Source organism: Antechinus flavipes, chromosome 2, assembly GCF_016432865.1.
Source record: "Antechinus flavipes isolate AdamAnt ecotype Samford, QLD, Australia chromosome 2, AdamAnt_v2, whole genome shotgun sequence".
Taxonomy (NCBI): domain Eukaryota; kingdom Metazoa; phylum Chordata; class Mammalia; order Dasyuromorphia; family Dasyuridae; genus Antechinus; species Antechinus flavipes.
Window position 1 is genome coordinate 214,730,373 of NC_067399.1, and position 16,286 is coordinate 214,746,658.

At 38.9% G+C, this 16,286-nt stretch overlaps 1 protein-coding gene across 3 annotated transcripts in view; it reads left to right on the top strand.

Annotated features, from left to right (window-relative positions):
* CMIP (c-Maf inducing protein) overlaps positions 1-16,286 on the top strand; it is a 255,413-nt gene that overhangs the window by 183,522 nt on the left and 55,605 nt on the right. For all 3 annotated transcript variants that reach the window (XM_051976177.1, XM_051976176.1, XM_051976178.1), the window contains exon 4: positions 14,543-14,704. In XM_051976177.1, coding sequence (XP_051832137.1) covers positions 14,543-14,704 — 162 coding nt within the window. The remainder of the gene's footprint in view (positions 1-14,542; positions 14,705-16,286) is intronic.

Sequence of the window (16,286 nt, forward strand, 5' to 3'; positions counted from 1 at the left end):
GCAGGGACTGTCTTTTATCTCTTTTTTGTCCCCTGCTCTTACTCTGCACAGTGCCTGGTACATAGTGGGCTCTTAATTATGTTTACTTTTTGATTGTTCCCAGTAATAACCCAGAAGTTCCCAGTGGTCTAGAAGACAGAAAATCTGAGTTCAAATTTTGCCTTTGCCACCTATTTTGTGAAGTGGGCTTCACTTTATTTATTTTTTTTTAATTTTAATATCTTTTTATTGATAGAACACATGCCAGGGTAATTTTTTACAGCATTATCCCTTGCATTCATTTCTGTTCCGATTTTTCCCCTCCCTCCCTCCACCCCTTCCCCCAGATGGCAAGCTGTCCTTTACATGTTGAATAGGTTACAGTATATCCTGGATACAATATATTTGTGCAGAACCGGACGGTTTTCTTGTTGTACAGGGAGAATTGAATTCAGAAGGTATAAATAACCCGGGAAGAAAAACAAAAATGCAAGCAGTTTATATTCATTTCCCAGTGTTCTTTCTCTGGGTGTAGCTGCTTCTGTCCATCTTTGATCAATTAAGGCTCTCTTTATCGAAGAGATCCACTTCCATCAGAATACATCCTCAAACAGTATCGTTGTTGAGGTATATAATGATCTCCTAGTTCTGCTCATTTCACTCAGCATCAGTTCATGTAAGTCTCGCCAGTCCTTTCTGTATTCATCCTGCTGGTCATTCCTTACAGAACAATAATATTCCATAACATTCATATATCACAATTTACTCAACCATTCTCCAATTGATGGACATCCTTTCATTTTCCAGCTTCTAGCCACTACAAACAGGACTGAGTGGGCTTCACTTTAAAGGAATCCTAGGTGATACTCTGTGACAAAGTTGCAGAGAAGTAGTTTCTTTTACACAGAAGTTCAATCTATCAGTGAAATCACAGGTCTGTTTCTAGTTCAACAAAAAACCATTGCTATGAATCTTTTGGCATATTTGGGACCTTTCTTTCTGCTTTTGATATTCTTGGCTTACAGGCTTACAGTAGAACCTTGGGTCAAAGAGTATGGACATTTTAGTCTCATGTTTCTCCCACCCTCCTTTAAAAAGCATAATTCCAAATTCTAAACCATTTTTAAGTCTGTATTGCTAATTACCATGGAGACCACTGGTTTTTAGCAAGCCTTCATCTCAAATAGAGGCTTAATTTTATGTGAGCTGGATGAAGGAAAGATTCTGAGAATGGGGACAGAGAAGAATTTTGTTTACCTTTTTATGTTTGGGAGGAAATCTTTATAATCTCTTCTTGAACTCAAAGGAAAAGACAAAAAGAGTGATCACTTCTCCTTTTAATTCCCATAGTTCTTTGTTCATCCTTATGATACTTACAAATTCTGCTTCATACCAAATCATTTAAATTCACTTATTACCCCCTGCTAGACTGCAGACTTCAGGAAATTAGGGAACCCTATTCATCTTTGTATTCCCTGTGGGCAAAGGGCTTTGGACTGTAAATATTTGTTGAATGAATGAATGAATGAATGAGTGAGTGAACTAATAAGGGACTCAATGAATAGAAGGAAAACCCAAAAAATTTGCTGGTTATTTTGACAGGCTAGTAACTAGACAGTTATTTTCCTATGTACATTGCCTCCCCCTCCCCCCCAACACTTTAAGATCCCTGAAATTCTGTACCACGACTTGCAAGATTTCAGATGAATACTATATAATGTATACAGCAATAAAAGAGGCCTTTCCAACTGAAACAAACAACATTTCCCATAATTATAGGGGATAATTTGCCCTGAACAACCCCATTTTATTCTATAAAATAGGAACATGCATTTACTTTCTTAAAAAACAAGAATGTTTTCCAGAATTCTGTTTTGTAAAATTTAAAACCCAGAACGTTTAATTTACAGTAGTAGGAAGAATAATTTAAAGAAAAAGTTATTTTAAAAACCATTATCTCTATTTACTGGAAGCTAGAGGAAAATTCCATTGCTCAACTTGTGAAATTATATCTCAAAACCAAGATTTTGATTGATTTCATAAAAGGAAGTTACATGGTTTTCATGGGTCATAGAATGTATGGAAGGATGATCATGAAATCCAGTAGTTCCTAACTTATGGGTAAAGGCCTCCTGGGGGTAGGGATGGATAGATATATCGTCTTATTTTGTTCTATTTAATCAAGGAATATTAAATATTATAAAGATCATGACAAGATTCTGAGGACTTTTTGGACACTAAGAAAAGATCTTCATTCTCAAAAAACACTCAATTTCCTTTTTTTTTTTTTTTTTCAGCTATGGGAAATTGAGGTTCAAATTGAAAAAAAGACTTGTCCAAAGGGTCCTATAGATAGTAAGAGAACTGTAATTTAAATCAAAGTTATCTAGCATCCAATGCACTGCTTTTGTTGCCCGGTGGATAGCTTTAAAACTAGAAGGAACCATAGTTGTCTAGTTCAGCTCTGCCATTTTATAAAATTTGTTTGTAGCATAGTCATTTCAGTTATATTCCTGCTAAACCAAAAGTGGCCCTTCCCTTAAAACAAAGAAAAAAAAGTTAAATGAACCTAACATATGTCCCAGTATATGCAACAGTTCCTGCCCAAAGTCTCCCATATCTCTCCAACAAAATGAGGAAGGTTTATTTCTCATCTCTTCTCTGGGGTAATGATGGGTCATTATAATTATATAGGTTTCTTTTCATTTACTTTCCAGTCCTCTCATGTTATTAATCAAGAAACTGAGGCTCAGAGAGTAATTTATCCAAGAGCATCCAGGTCACTGTCAGAGGGAGCTGAAAATGGCAGCTCTGATGGACCGTCGGATGGACCAGATTAACTAAGTCTGCAGTGTGATCTCAGCAAAATTGGCTAACACAGTCTTAAGCTACATCAAGATGAGGGGCATCGTCAAACTGTTCATCATCAGAAATGCTATACTATCAGTAGAAATTCTATTTAAAAAGTTATTGTCCCCCTTTCCCCCCTTACTGTTTCATCCTAGGACTTGCTGACGATGAACAATTTTACAATGCCCAGCCCTTTGGTGGCAAGAGCTGCCTTCTCTGAGTCTTCAGTGGGTAGGGCAGAGCCTAGGGCTGCCACCCCAGCAGAGCACTCCTCTTCCGGGGGTTCTTAGGCAAAAGGTTCCACTTGCTTTGGCCAGTCTTGGGGAGGGAGATGATGGTCAAGGGGGTGATTGATGGTTTGACCCAAACCACCCGCTGGTTCTGCCTCAGGACATAGGGGTGGCTTTGCAAAGCTGATTATTCTTGTTTTTTGGTGGCATTTGGTGGTGATTGGTTTTCTGCCCTGGGAGGATGGCAGGCAAGCTAATTAGTCAGGATGGTTGCAGTTTTAACACTGACAAAGTAAATATCAAAACATAACCTTGTATTTCTCTAGAGCTTAGAATGATAAAGATAAATGAGGAAATGGCACAGTGAGGGGTTGACATCCACATGAGAAGGGGTCGGTCCCATCATTCCAACAGCTATTTTGTAATTGGGGAAAGGGAAGAAAAAAGACATCAATAGTTGGGGAGAAAAATTATTATTAAATTTAAAAAAATAGTTGGGGAGATAAGAAAGGCCTCATGCAGCTGATGATGCTTAAACTAATCTGAGAGAAAACAAGGTTGTAAGAAGCAGTATTGAAAATTCCAGGCATGGAGAATAGATATACTAAAGCACTGAGACAGGATGAAATTTCATTCATGAATAATAGCAAGAATTAAGACAACTCTGAGATATCACTTTACACCTCTCAGATTGGCTTAAGATGACAGAAAAAGATAATGATGAACATTGGAGGGGATGTGGGAAAACTGGGCATTATTGGTGAAACTGAACTGATCCAACTATTCTGGAGAGCAGTTTGGAACTATGCCCAAAGGGCTATAAAACTATATACATTTTGTTCCAGCAGTATCTCTACTGGATCTATATCCCAAACAGAATATAAAAAAGGGGAAAAGACCTAAATATGCAAAAATGTTTGTAACAGTCCTTTTTATGATGGTAAAGAACTGGAAATTAAGTGGATGCCCATCAGTTGGGGAATGGCTGAACAAGTTGTGATATATGAAGGTAATGGAATATTATTGTTCTATAAGAAATGATGATCAGGATGTTGAAAACTATCCTTGGATATATTTAGAAAAATAAAAGGTTATTATAATTTTTTTTAAATGACCAGCAGTAAGAAGGCAAGTTTGGCTAGATTTATACAGTGAGGGTAGGAAGTAATAATATATAAAAAGTTCAGAAGGGTAAGCTGGAGCCAGCTTGCAATAGGCTTTAAATGCCAAACAGGGGGATCCTAAAAGTCATAGGGTTTATTTGGGAAGGAAATGAAAGATTCAGAGTTGGGCTTTAGGAAATCATTCTTTCCTGTTCATAGCACATATGGAATATAATGTGTTCAGTTCTAAGATCATATTTTTTGAAAGGACTTTGATAAACTGGATAATGTTTAAAGGAGGACAACAAGGGTGACAAAAAGACTTGAGATCATTCATAATGCTTGGTAAGGATCAATTGAAAGAATTTAGAGTTAGCCAAAAGCAGAAAAAAACAAGGTAGGCATGATAATCATCTCTTACATGGAAGACTAATTACATTTTTTTCTCCATATAACCCTAGAGGGCAGAATGAAGAAGTTGCAAATGGGCAAATTTTAGGTTTGGTGTAAGGAAAAACATCTTAATGAAATAGCTATGTAACAGAGGAATAGGCTTTGGGTTCTTTTTCACTAGAGTCTTTTAAAGCAAAGATTGGAGGATTGTTTGTAAGGAATGTCTCATACAGAATTCTTGGGCAAATATAGAGTAGATGAAGATGACCTTTGAAGTCCTTTCCAGGTCTGAAGCTGTGTTTATGTGTTGATGATCCTCTCCAGTTGTGCTAGGGCACAGGAATAAGAGGAGAACTTGAAAGTTTTCCTTTCCTTGAATTTCAGAGGGAAAAAAAAGTCAAACAAATTAGTGAATTGTAGACTTTTATGGGAAAAGAAGCTATGTTCTATCTTAACCTTCTCACCTAGTATCATACACAAATCTCTGCACATAGTAGGTGCTCTAAAAATGTTTGAGAAGTTTGACTGAATTAAAATTGTAAATCATATGTGTTAGTCTCTCCCTCCCTCTCTTTTTCCCTTCCTTCCTTTCTTCCTCCTCTCCCTCCTTCCCTCCCTTCCTTCCTTCCTTCCTTCCTTCCTTCCTTCCTTCCTTCCTTCCTTCCTTCCTTCCTTCCTTCCTTCCTTCCTTCCTTCCTTTCTTCCTTCCTTCCTTCCTTCCTTCCTTCCTTCCTTCCTTCCTTCCTTCCTTCCTTCCTCCTTCCCTCCCTCCCTTCCTTCCTTCCTTCCATCCATCTATTAGAGAAAGGGAGAGAATTGACCCACCAACCACTCAGGTGATTGCTAGGATGTGCTAATTCTTTATGATGTTAACCATATATTTGGTGACTGAATGTGTCATGAAAAGTTTGAGATGCTTCCTTTTTTTCAGCTTAAGAACCATCCAGGTCTTCTATAACAGTCTTTATTAGTGATTCTCAGAAAGATAACCAGATGTTACCCAGGCAACCTCCTTCCCCAACAGCCCATGAGTTTTCTGTATACACAGTAAATAGAGAGGGAAATGTCAATGATTTAAGTGGTCAGATTTCAGGAATGAAAAAATAGAGACACATTCCTACTTTCCACCTTTCTCTGTTTATTCTCCCTGTGGCCCACTAAGGAAAAACAAAGGCCAAGTCACATTCTCTATCATATACTCCCTCCCTCCCTCCCCCCCCCCCCCCCCCCCCCCCGGGCAGTTGGGGTTAAGTGACCTGCCCAGGGTCACACAGCTAGGAAGTATTAAGTGTCTGAGGTCAGATTTGAACTCAGGTCCTCCTGACTCCAGGGCTGGTGCTCTATCCAATGCGCCATCTAACTGCCCCCTATACTCTCTCTCTCTGCATCTTTGCTCATACTGTTTTCTTTGCCTGGAGTACTCAAGCTTTTCATTTCAGTCCTTTGGAATCCTGTTCATCCTCTCTTACTTCCCCATTAGCTGGAATTGTCTCTACCTTTTCTGGATCTATAGTAACTTGGGCTCATCTTGTGCATTTATCTTAGTCTAGTTCATATCATAGTCATTTTTATCCATGTCCTACTTTAGCCCCAGTAAAATAGAGGCTCCTTGAGAGCAGAGACTATTTTATGTGTATGTAAAATGAGATAATAATGTTTGTAAAGCACTTAGCATAGTGTCTGGATATAGTAGGGGCTTAATAAATGCTTCTTCATTGATTGATAACTTGATGTTCCTTTATGATATGAAGGTGACTCTGGTCTCAGTAAAATTCTGTATATTTCAATCTCTTTCTTTCTTAATCAAACTAGAAAAAAATGTCTATTTAGGAACATTTCTGCCACAGAAGAACTGGAGAAGAGATAAATTTTTTCGGGGGAGGGGGTGCTACTCACAAAAAAATGCTAATAAGGACTTTAACCTGCTTCCATTGTCCACTCTGATGTCACAGTGCATTGAAAAAAAAATGAGAAGTTTTTATTGGGTAAAATAAAATGGTATAATTATCACTTCATTAGACTGCAAACTCTTGGAGGTAAGGACTGTGTCTCACTTGTTTTTATATTTCTCCACTCAGAAGCATAAAACATTATGCCTTATATACTTAACAATTGCCAAATGAATGAGCAAGGCTTGGCCACATCTGCCTTATCCCATCACAGCAGCCCATCCACAGAGAGTTGAGTAACACAGAAAGTAGCATTGACTCACAGTGGAGACGACCATCGTCCTCCCCCGGCCAGCGTGGAAGCCAGACCAGAGCGTGGTTTGCCATGTTTGTCCCTAGACTTCTTCCCTGAAGCCCACAATCACGTCTGGGTTCTTTTCCTCAAAATAAATAAGAACAGTACAAAGCAACCACATGCAAGCAGCCAAAGCCACCACGAGACTAGTGTGGCCCGTAAGGATGCTTATCCCTAGGAATTAAAGAGTCAACAGAGTGCAGTCCTGTCTCGGGCTGGGCACAAGGGGAGCCCAGCCATCCTAGTTGCAGTGAGTCATGCCCAAGCCAAACTTGGTATAAGCAAGTAGCCATTTTGTACGTCATATCAGGAGACTAAGCAGCTAGACTGGGATGGAGGATTTTGGAGTTCACTTCTTAGGCCAGGTAGGACAAAGGCATTGTAATAGAGTGGAAAAAACTTGCTGCCTGTATAATTTTCTTTTTCTTCTGCCCACCCCAACCAGACCCACTTGATTTTTCTGTTTCTGTTATAGACATTCTCCTTTTCCCAATTATCTGGACTTGAATTTTACATTTTAAAAATTCCTTGCTCTTTCATGCTAGGTTTACAATTAAGCATCATCTTGTTCCTTTTTCCTTTATATTTCTCTTATGTCATTCCCCTTATCTTTCATTTTCACTATCATCACTTCAGTCTATTCCCCTTCACTCCCGCACTTTGCCCATCCACTTTATTATTGGTTTATACAAAATGTGCATTTTACATCAAGAAAGCTAAATCCTGTATATTCCTCTCTTATGACATATTGCCCTTTCTTTTCCATCTGGGCTGCCATTAATTTTCATTGACATTGTATAGTTATAGAATTAGAGCTAGAAAGAACCTCAAAGGTTATCTAACCCAATCCCCATATATTTCATATGTGAAACCAAGACCCAGAGAACAACTGAACCCAGGTCCTCTAATTCCCGATCCCCAGCTCTCTTTTCATAACATTCCTTAAGTCTTCATCACCTCTCACTTGAAACACTGTAACAGCTTGCTATATGGTCTCCTATCAGTCTATTCTGTATTAGACTACTGGAAAAGCAATTAGGCTTTCTTCTCTCTTTATCCCATTATTAGTTACTTCCCCTTTTGCTCTTTTTATGCTCCCCTTCTGCACTTTAAAGTTAATAGTTTTGTATATTCTAACCCTTAATTCTCTGTTCCATCCATATTAATCCTTTATTACATTCTATCTTGTTCTTTCATTGTCCTTCCAAATAGATTTAAGTAACTTTGTGGTCCTGAATCATGTTTCAGGCTTCTTCATGATTTTTAAATTCATTCGGCCAAAATTGATATGTGCTGTAATGTAAAGGGATCAAAAAAGAATTCTTCTAATCCTAACTCTAGGTTATTAGCTTTGTGAACCAGGGGAAACCATTGAGTTCTTTGAACCTCAGTTGCTTCCTCAGTTGCAAAATCATAAGAATAGTAAATTTCTCAGAGTTCAGGGAAAGCAGTTTCTCAACATTAAAGCCCTTTGTGAGCTCTCTTTCCTTGCACTGAATACAGATATATTATGATATAATTCTTGTCCTTGGAGAACTTATTATTATTTGAATCTCTTAGCACTAGGACTGATAAAACTTTATACTTGTGAAGATCAACATTGTCATCAATATTGGTCCTCCCATATCCAGTGCATCACTCATCCAAGCCTTCTTTTGCGCCTTGAGTCTCATCCATGTCTTCCCATAAACTCTTTACAGAGGGGTCCCTCAGTTGGCTTTTCTTTTGTTTCCTTGATTTCACATGGAGACCTGTGTAACAGTTGAACTGTCCATCTTTTTTCATGTGTTCTTGCTATATGACTGACCTGCCCTCCTTTTTTCTTCTCATACTTTTAGTAATTTCCTTGGTGAAATTCTGTTCTCTGACAATCCTTCCTTAGTACTCTGTTGGCACTCTAATTATGCTTATTGTGCACCTCTCCTATGCTTTTTGAATGTACTGTAACTTTAATTCTTTGATGACTGTGGTGTTCCATGACTTAACAGTCACACAGTATTTCCAGAAGAATATTAATATTAAAGGAAGGGCCTTCCAGGGAGAAGCTTGGAGTCATTAAAACCACTGCATAATGTCCCAAAGGCACCTCTCTCTGCCTTTATTTAAATCTAGATCCAGTTCATTGTCTTTCCATAGCATCTATCTAAGGTATATTTTTATGCCTAACCAATTTTATAGTACAAAGCATAGTTTTAGGACAGCATCATTTATTATCCACCTGATTTTACCTGTGTGGGTAGTCAGGTAAAACTTTTTTGAATAATTATATATTTAAAACATCAGAAAGCTGTCAAACAATTATCGCTGTTGTATCTTTTAGGAATCTTATTTTAACATAAGCAAGGGAGATGTCTTGTTGAGAGACTTTAAGTGGCATTTTACTCTATAAAATAAAATAATTTTTTATAATCAAGAAACAAGTAGGATCTTATATTCTATGTACTTTTGAGTCAAATGTTTGACTGTAAAAGATATGGCTTGCTGGAAAATATAATTTCTAAAAGCTTTGATATCAATGATTTTGTAGACACTGGCAGCTAGATATAGGATCAATAACTGCTGATATTTTCAGATTTGCCTTTTTTCCCTTTTGATAATAACAAGTTCTTCATTCCCACAATCCCCCAGGAATTTGATATCTTCTCTTTGTTCATATATCTTGGCTTTTGATCCCGCAATACTTTCAAAAATATTTGGTTATCCCAACAGACTGTCTCAGGCAACTGCTCTGCCTATCTTTGTTTTTTTTAGTCCCATCTCTATTTCTTCATGCAGCCCATTTGAATATTATATGTCTGTCATCACCTATGGGTATGAAATATACTACTCATTTCTACCCTCCAGCTGCTGCTTACTCGTCAATTGAAGGTGGACAAGAGTAGTATCTCCCTAGAATTGCCTTCTTGTTAAATCAGTAAAGGTTCAGGCATGACTGGCTGATCAAGCATTACCTGCAACCCTTTCCTCCTGACCAAATGTGATTAGTTCCCCATGTAAACTGACATCACCTTTCCCTGATATCTTTAGCTGATAAAGGACACATCCATATTCTCTTCCTTGGAGACCCTTATAATATGTATCTGTAGCAAGCTAACTCTTGCTTCTTGGTAACTTTTCCATAAGATTGTAATCATAGCATTTCTCTTGATAGTAGGAAGCAGAAAGGATAGAGTCCTTCTAGTCTATGCTAAAGGATAAAGGGACTTATCATCCATTTTGGAAATCCTGCCATGTATCCTTCCTGACTCACTTCTTTCTTATATCTGATTTTTCATTGTGTTGCTGAGATGAATCAGGTGCATTTCCACAATAATATGGGATATTACTTAAATATTAAAATAATACATTTATTTATTTTAGCAAATTTTAACAAATTACACATTTTTATAGTTCTTTATGGTTTATAAAGTGCTTTCTTCCCAACAACCTGGAGATATAGGAAATGCAAGTATTTTTATCCTAATTCCATAGATTACATATATCCCCCATTGTAGGCTGAATGAGCCTTTTATTGCCACCATGATGGATATAACCATGAATTAATTATTCATTCATTCATTTGACAAACATTTTTTAAACCCTTACTGTATGCAGAATACTGGGTTAGGAACTGATGGATAGACAAAGATGAGTAAAACATAGGTCTTGCTCTTAAAGAACTTATAATAATAGAGGAAGATGAGATATGGACCCAAATAATTCTATAATGCAAACTTGAATGAGATACATTCATGATAATAGGAGACAATTTTAAAATTATTTGGTCTAACCCACTTATTTTGTGGATGAGGAAGCTGAGGTCTCTATTGGTGATAAAGTTCCAGGTAGCTAACAACAAAGAATATCAAATGCTGTGAGATTGAATAAGGAAGAAATCACCATCAGCTGAAAAATAGTGATAATAGGTATGTTTTGTGTAAACCACTTCCCCTCCTAAAATATGTAACTTTTAATTTATACACTTTAAATATACTAGTTAAAGAAATCCTAAAGTAAAAACTTTTTAGAAGGAGTCTTTTGCAGGGGAAATAATTTATCATGGACCAAGTTTTCTAAATTTTCATACAGCAACTTTATAGGCGTGTGGTACAATGAAAAGAACATTGGAGTAGGAATCAGAAAACTTATGTTCAAAACCTACTTCTTTTCATCTACCATCTTACTGACCTTGGGCAGATAGCTTCACTATTCCTTCGGTCTCAACTTCCTCATCCATAAAATGAGGGAGTTGGACTATATGGCTGCTAGGATCCCTTCAATTCCTAATCAGTTATCCAATAATTTCTCTCTTATTGTGCATTCTCTTGAATGAATGAATGGATGATTTTAAATGAAAATTTTTAGAAAAGATTTAGGAGAATACCCTGTAATTGTGTTCTGATGAGAGCCCCAGAAGTGTGGGGAGACATTATCAGGAGCTAGCCTTCTCTGGTGAGAAGTGTCTTCTGGAAGCACAACATTGCCCTCCCCCAACACCTTTCTCCCTTTCCAGGGAGAAAAGAACAGGTACTCCTCAGGAGCGGCGGCTGTGGTTGAGTCCTGTCTCTGCTGTGCTGCACGAGTTTCAGTACATTACTGGCAGGTTAGCATCAAGTGAGTGATTCTGACCCCGTCTCCCTGGTAGAGCTGATCCCTTTTTACCTTCACAACCATGTTTGACTTCAAGAACTTTTTTTTTTCCTCCTAAGAACTTCTCTTGTGAAACACTCTGGTTCTTGGCCAAGACAGTGCTTCCCACCTACCACCCCCACCCCTGAAATCAAACAAGATAGATGGTTAGATTGCTCGTATGTATGCTTTGTGGTCTGTGAGGCAAGAGTAAGACCACTCATGGGCACATTAATTGTTAGGCTGAAGACTTGAGATCAGAATTGACATTCGATACCTTTCTTGTCATCTTGTCTATGATTCATTCTTCTCTGGTTTTCTGCTCTGAGTTCAATTTAGGGCGAAGGGGTAGGAGGAAGGGAGGGATGCGATGAAATCAATAAACATTTATTGAATGACTGTGTGCCAAGAACTGTGCTAGACTCTGGTGTTACAAAGACTAAATTGAAACAATCTCTACCTTTAATTTAAGGAGCTTCAGCCTCTTACTGAAATATAATTTCAGTAATTTGTAATTACTCTCTATAATTTATAAAATTTAAAAGGAACATTTGGTGGCTTGGGTATCATAGGACCTTGTTTTATTCCTTAATTTGTCATGGATTATGTGATTTTGGGCAAGTTATCTCTTGGGCTTCAATTTCCTCATCTGTAGAAGGGTATGGATAAGGGAGGTTGTGTGAATAGTGTGGACTAGTTCACCCTCTCACTGCTGGTCTGGTCTGTGGTAACTCTGGATTGGGTCTGAGTCACAGGTGAGGGCTTTTTGCTTCTTCATTGAAAGCCTCCTTCTTGAAGAGAGAACATATGTGATTCTGGAGAAAGAGTATAAAACCCAGAATACATCTGAAAGATAACAGAGCAAGGTAGCTTTAAAATGATTTTAAATATGTTGAACCCTTGATTCATATATATATAATTAAAAATTCATTTGAATTAGTGGCTTGATAAATCTCTTTCTGTTGCCCATCAGTATGAAGCCTCCCTCTTGCAAGGAACTATTTCTTATCTCTGTAAAATAAGTCTGGGCTGGAGAAAGAACACGCATAATTAGAAATTACACACAGATACAATCACACACATATTCCTCACTACTCACCCTTCACTCATATACTTATTCAGTGCAGTGGATGAGTTTAATAAGTATATATACACCATTGTTGATTATAGGAGCATTGTAAGTGATCAGTAAAGGGATCCCAGAATCCCCAGAAATACATTTCTGAAGTTAAATCATGTCACAGGGCAGGTGATGGGGAGAGAACAGCGTTACAATCCCCACTTATCTATGAACACTGGTGTTCAGCTTGAATGCTTCACTGACGTGAACCTGACTTTCTGCCATCCATTTACTCCCCGGTGTTATGTAGGGAGGGCGTATTTGTGAAAAGGAAAAGGAGAAGACAGCATGTGTACAAATTACATGGATGTCTCAGGTGTCTGTCAGCGTAGGCAGCCGTCTCCACCGAGCTTCAGATGCAGCAAAGCTGAGTTTCTAAAGAAGAGAAGGAAGGCACTTGGGCCGGCCAACCCTGTCAGCTCCTTCCCCCTTGCCTTAGTGTGTGCTGGATGGAGGGAGGGACCACTGAGTAGCATCTTGATAGTCTTCATTTGGGATGCGGCATCTGCCAGAAAGGTCTCTTTCCTTTGGAGAGGTGGAAGGAGAGGTTCAGTCCTCCTCCAGAAAGGGAAACACATCCAGGGGAATCTGATTGGGGATATTTCTCATTTCCTAAGCAACTAGATTCAATATAAATGACTCCGAGTTTCCCCCTTTTGGAAGTTTGGAGGCTAGAAGAAGAGAGTCATGTGGGGCAGGATGTGATCCTAAACAGTCAACAAATATTTTTGAAACACCTGTTATATGCCAGGCACAATGCTACGGGCTGGGAGTGTGAAAAACAAACAAAAACTGCTCTTCAGCAGTTGAAGTCTGTTAGTGGAAGAACCATCGGACTTACTGTAGTTAGCCCTTGGATACAGGTTGGGCCCCAGGGCCTCTCAAGTCTGTGTCACCTCTGAGATCCTGTCTGTGACTCTGTTTACCTCATTCAGTGTATTTGGAAAACAAAAATCCAAGGTTTGTTAATTCCCAGATTAGGTAACCTAACGATGTCAGCAGTGAGGGTGCTCACTATTTCTTCTGGGTCCAGTGACTTTGGGAGGGCGCTGCCCACTCCCTCTGATGCGGATCTGGCTGGAGGATTGTGACTTGTCACTCCAGTTGGCTGTTAGTGTTGAGACACTAAAATTAGGTTTCCCCAAGGAGCAAAATGCATAATGAAGGAGTTAGGAAAGTTAGAATTGCTTTCCTGTCTCCAGAGCAAGCTCTGCTAGTGTGCGTGAAGATCTCGCTCCGAAGGAGAAAAGAGTTGGTCCCTCCATTACCCCCGGAGTTTTCCAGGGGGGTTAGTTTTTGTGAGTCAGGCTTTGAGGAGCTTGGAGACGAATAGAAGCTACCAAGCACCAAGCCACTCCCTACAGCCCACTACTTTTGCTTCATTGAAGCAAGACAATTCATCAGTTAAAGGAAGGTGAGGTTTTTCCTGTTTTATGCATCAGGTGGTGGTGGTTGTGTATGGCCTGTCCTCCATGTGTGACTTGGTTTTGATCCAGGGCTCTAGATTAGTGCAGTCGTTTATTTTTTTAAGATTTTATAACCCATGTAGAACATTTTACTGAGATTATCTCCATGAGGATGAAGTTGAAATGGGGATTAGGGGAAGTGGTACCTAATACTTAAGGTAAAGGACTCTTTTTAATCTGTGCATGTCTTCTCTCTTAATGATTTAAATAATTATGATTTCAAAGGTAAAATTTGTATAAAAGAATTTTTATGAAGAGCTAAATTTCACTGCAAGAATATCCACAATAAAAAATAACTGGAAGCATTGTTATTTAGTAGAAAGAATACTAGCCTGGGAGCTGTGGTTTTAGCTTTGATTCTACCACTGATCCATCATCCCTGTGACCTTAGGCAAATCACTTCATCTCTTTTGGACTCTGTTTCCTCAGTTGTAAAATGGGGGGGGGATAGACTCTCAGTGGTCTCTACAGTAAGTTCGTTACAGCTATTTGGTTCTGTGATATTTTCTAGCCTACAGCATCCTATATATCTTTTTTCCTTCCAAACAGAAAAAAATTTACAAATACAAGAAAGTCCTGAGCAATCCAAGTCGCTGGGAAGTCGTCTTGAAGGAGATCCGGACTCTGGTAGACATGGCCCTGACATCTCCACTGCAGGATGACTCCATCCACCAGGCTCCACTGGAGATAGTCTCCAAACTGCTCTCTGAGGTAAGTTTGCTCCTGAGTTTGGAGCCATACTATTAATTTTTAACCTCATTAAAAATATAGAAAATATAAATATTTTCCTTCTTTTTCTTCCTTTACCCTCTGCTGAGTTCTACCTCTGCCCAACAGTGGAGAAGTAAAAATCAAGCTGATCTCTTTGTTGATAACAAATTGCAAAAGATTATGTTGCCCAGGGAATTATGCATAAAGTATGCGTTTTTTGAATTTTAGTCTCTTTTAGCAGTCTGGTGAAATCTCTGGTGGATCTATTTTCAAAATAATGTTTGTTACCCATATTCATAATTGGAGAAAATATTAAATCTCACTTAGATATTAATGAAAATAAAGATGTAATTATTTTTTTTCCATCTAATTTCAACAATCTTCTGAAATCTATCCAAAAGATCCTTTATTTTTTTCATTTTTTTCATTTTTTTTTCTGCTTACAGGTTTTTTTTTTTTTTTTCTGTCCATTAGATTGTGTATTGCAATCCCAGCTATTCTTTTATCTATCTGGGCCTATCCAGTGTCAGGGATCAGTGTCCCTGAAGGAAGGAAGCACACAGTGAGCCTGAAGTCCTTGCTTTTGGAATCAACTTGAGCTTAGAAGCTCTTAACATCATATTAATGCTATTATTGCCATAGGATGGCCTGACAGTGCAATTTCATACTACCTTCAAGGTACCTGTTTAGCATAGGAGGAAAAAGACAAAAGACCAAAAAAGACTGCAACTAGAATAGGGATATATGTCATCTTATATCTAGGAAGTCGTACTGAGCTAGGGAGAAGTTGAGAGAGAGAGACAGACAGACAAACAGACATGGTCAAAGAGATGACAGTCAATGTATAACCACCCTTGGCCTTTGACTTGTAGTCCCCAAAGACTCTATCTAGTATCACTGAGCTCCTAGTGGTTACAGCTTACACTTCCCTCCAGTAATTTCTGCTCTAAACCTCTTAGTTGTACCTGTCTCTGCCAACAGGTAGCTTTTGTTGCCTCCTGATTAGGCAGTACTTTGCCAGTCAATAAATCAACAAGCATTTATTCAGCATTTACTCTGGGCTGGGCATTCTGTGAAATTCTGGGAATATAAAGAAGGCAAAAACCGCACTTGCCCTCAGGGAGCACAGAGTACAATGGGGGGTGTAAATGTAAATATGCACATGACTGGGGACATGGGGAAGCTAATCTCAGAAAGAAGACACCAACAATTGGAGCTCAGGGAAGGGAGGGACCGGCCTGGGAAAGGCCTTCTCCCAGATGGAAGTGAGGAGAGAGAGAATTCCATGCCGGCGGAATCGCCAGCACAAACAGGGAAAGGATATGAAGAACTGCGTGTGAGGAACAGCTCTTGTAGGGGAGATTCTGGAAGTGCTGGGGAGCCCACCGGGTTTACTGAATCTGGGGGGGGGGAGAGGGAGGGAGGTAGGGAACAGGCACAACTCTGCCTAAGAAAATCACTTTGGCAGCTGAGGCAGATAGAGGGAGGCAGGGAGGCAGGGAAGCCAACTAGAAGTCTGGGAGAGAAGTTTGTGTGAGAGCTGTATAAACAGAAAAGAGGTATACTAGAGGTGTGAACGGAG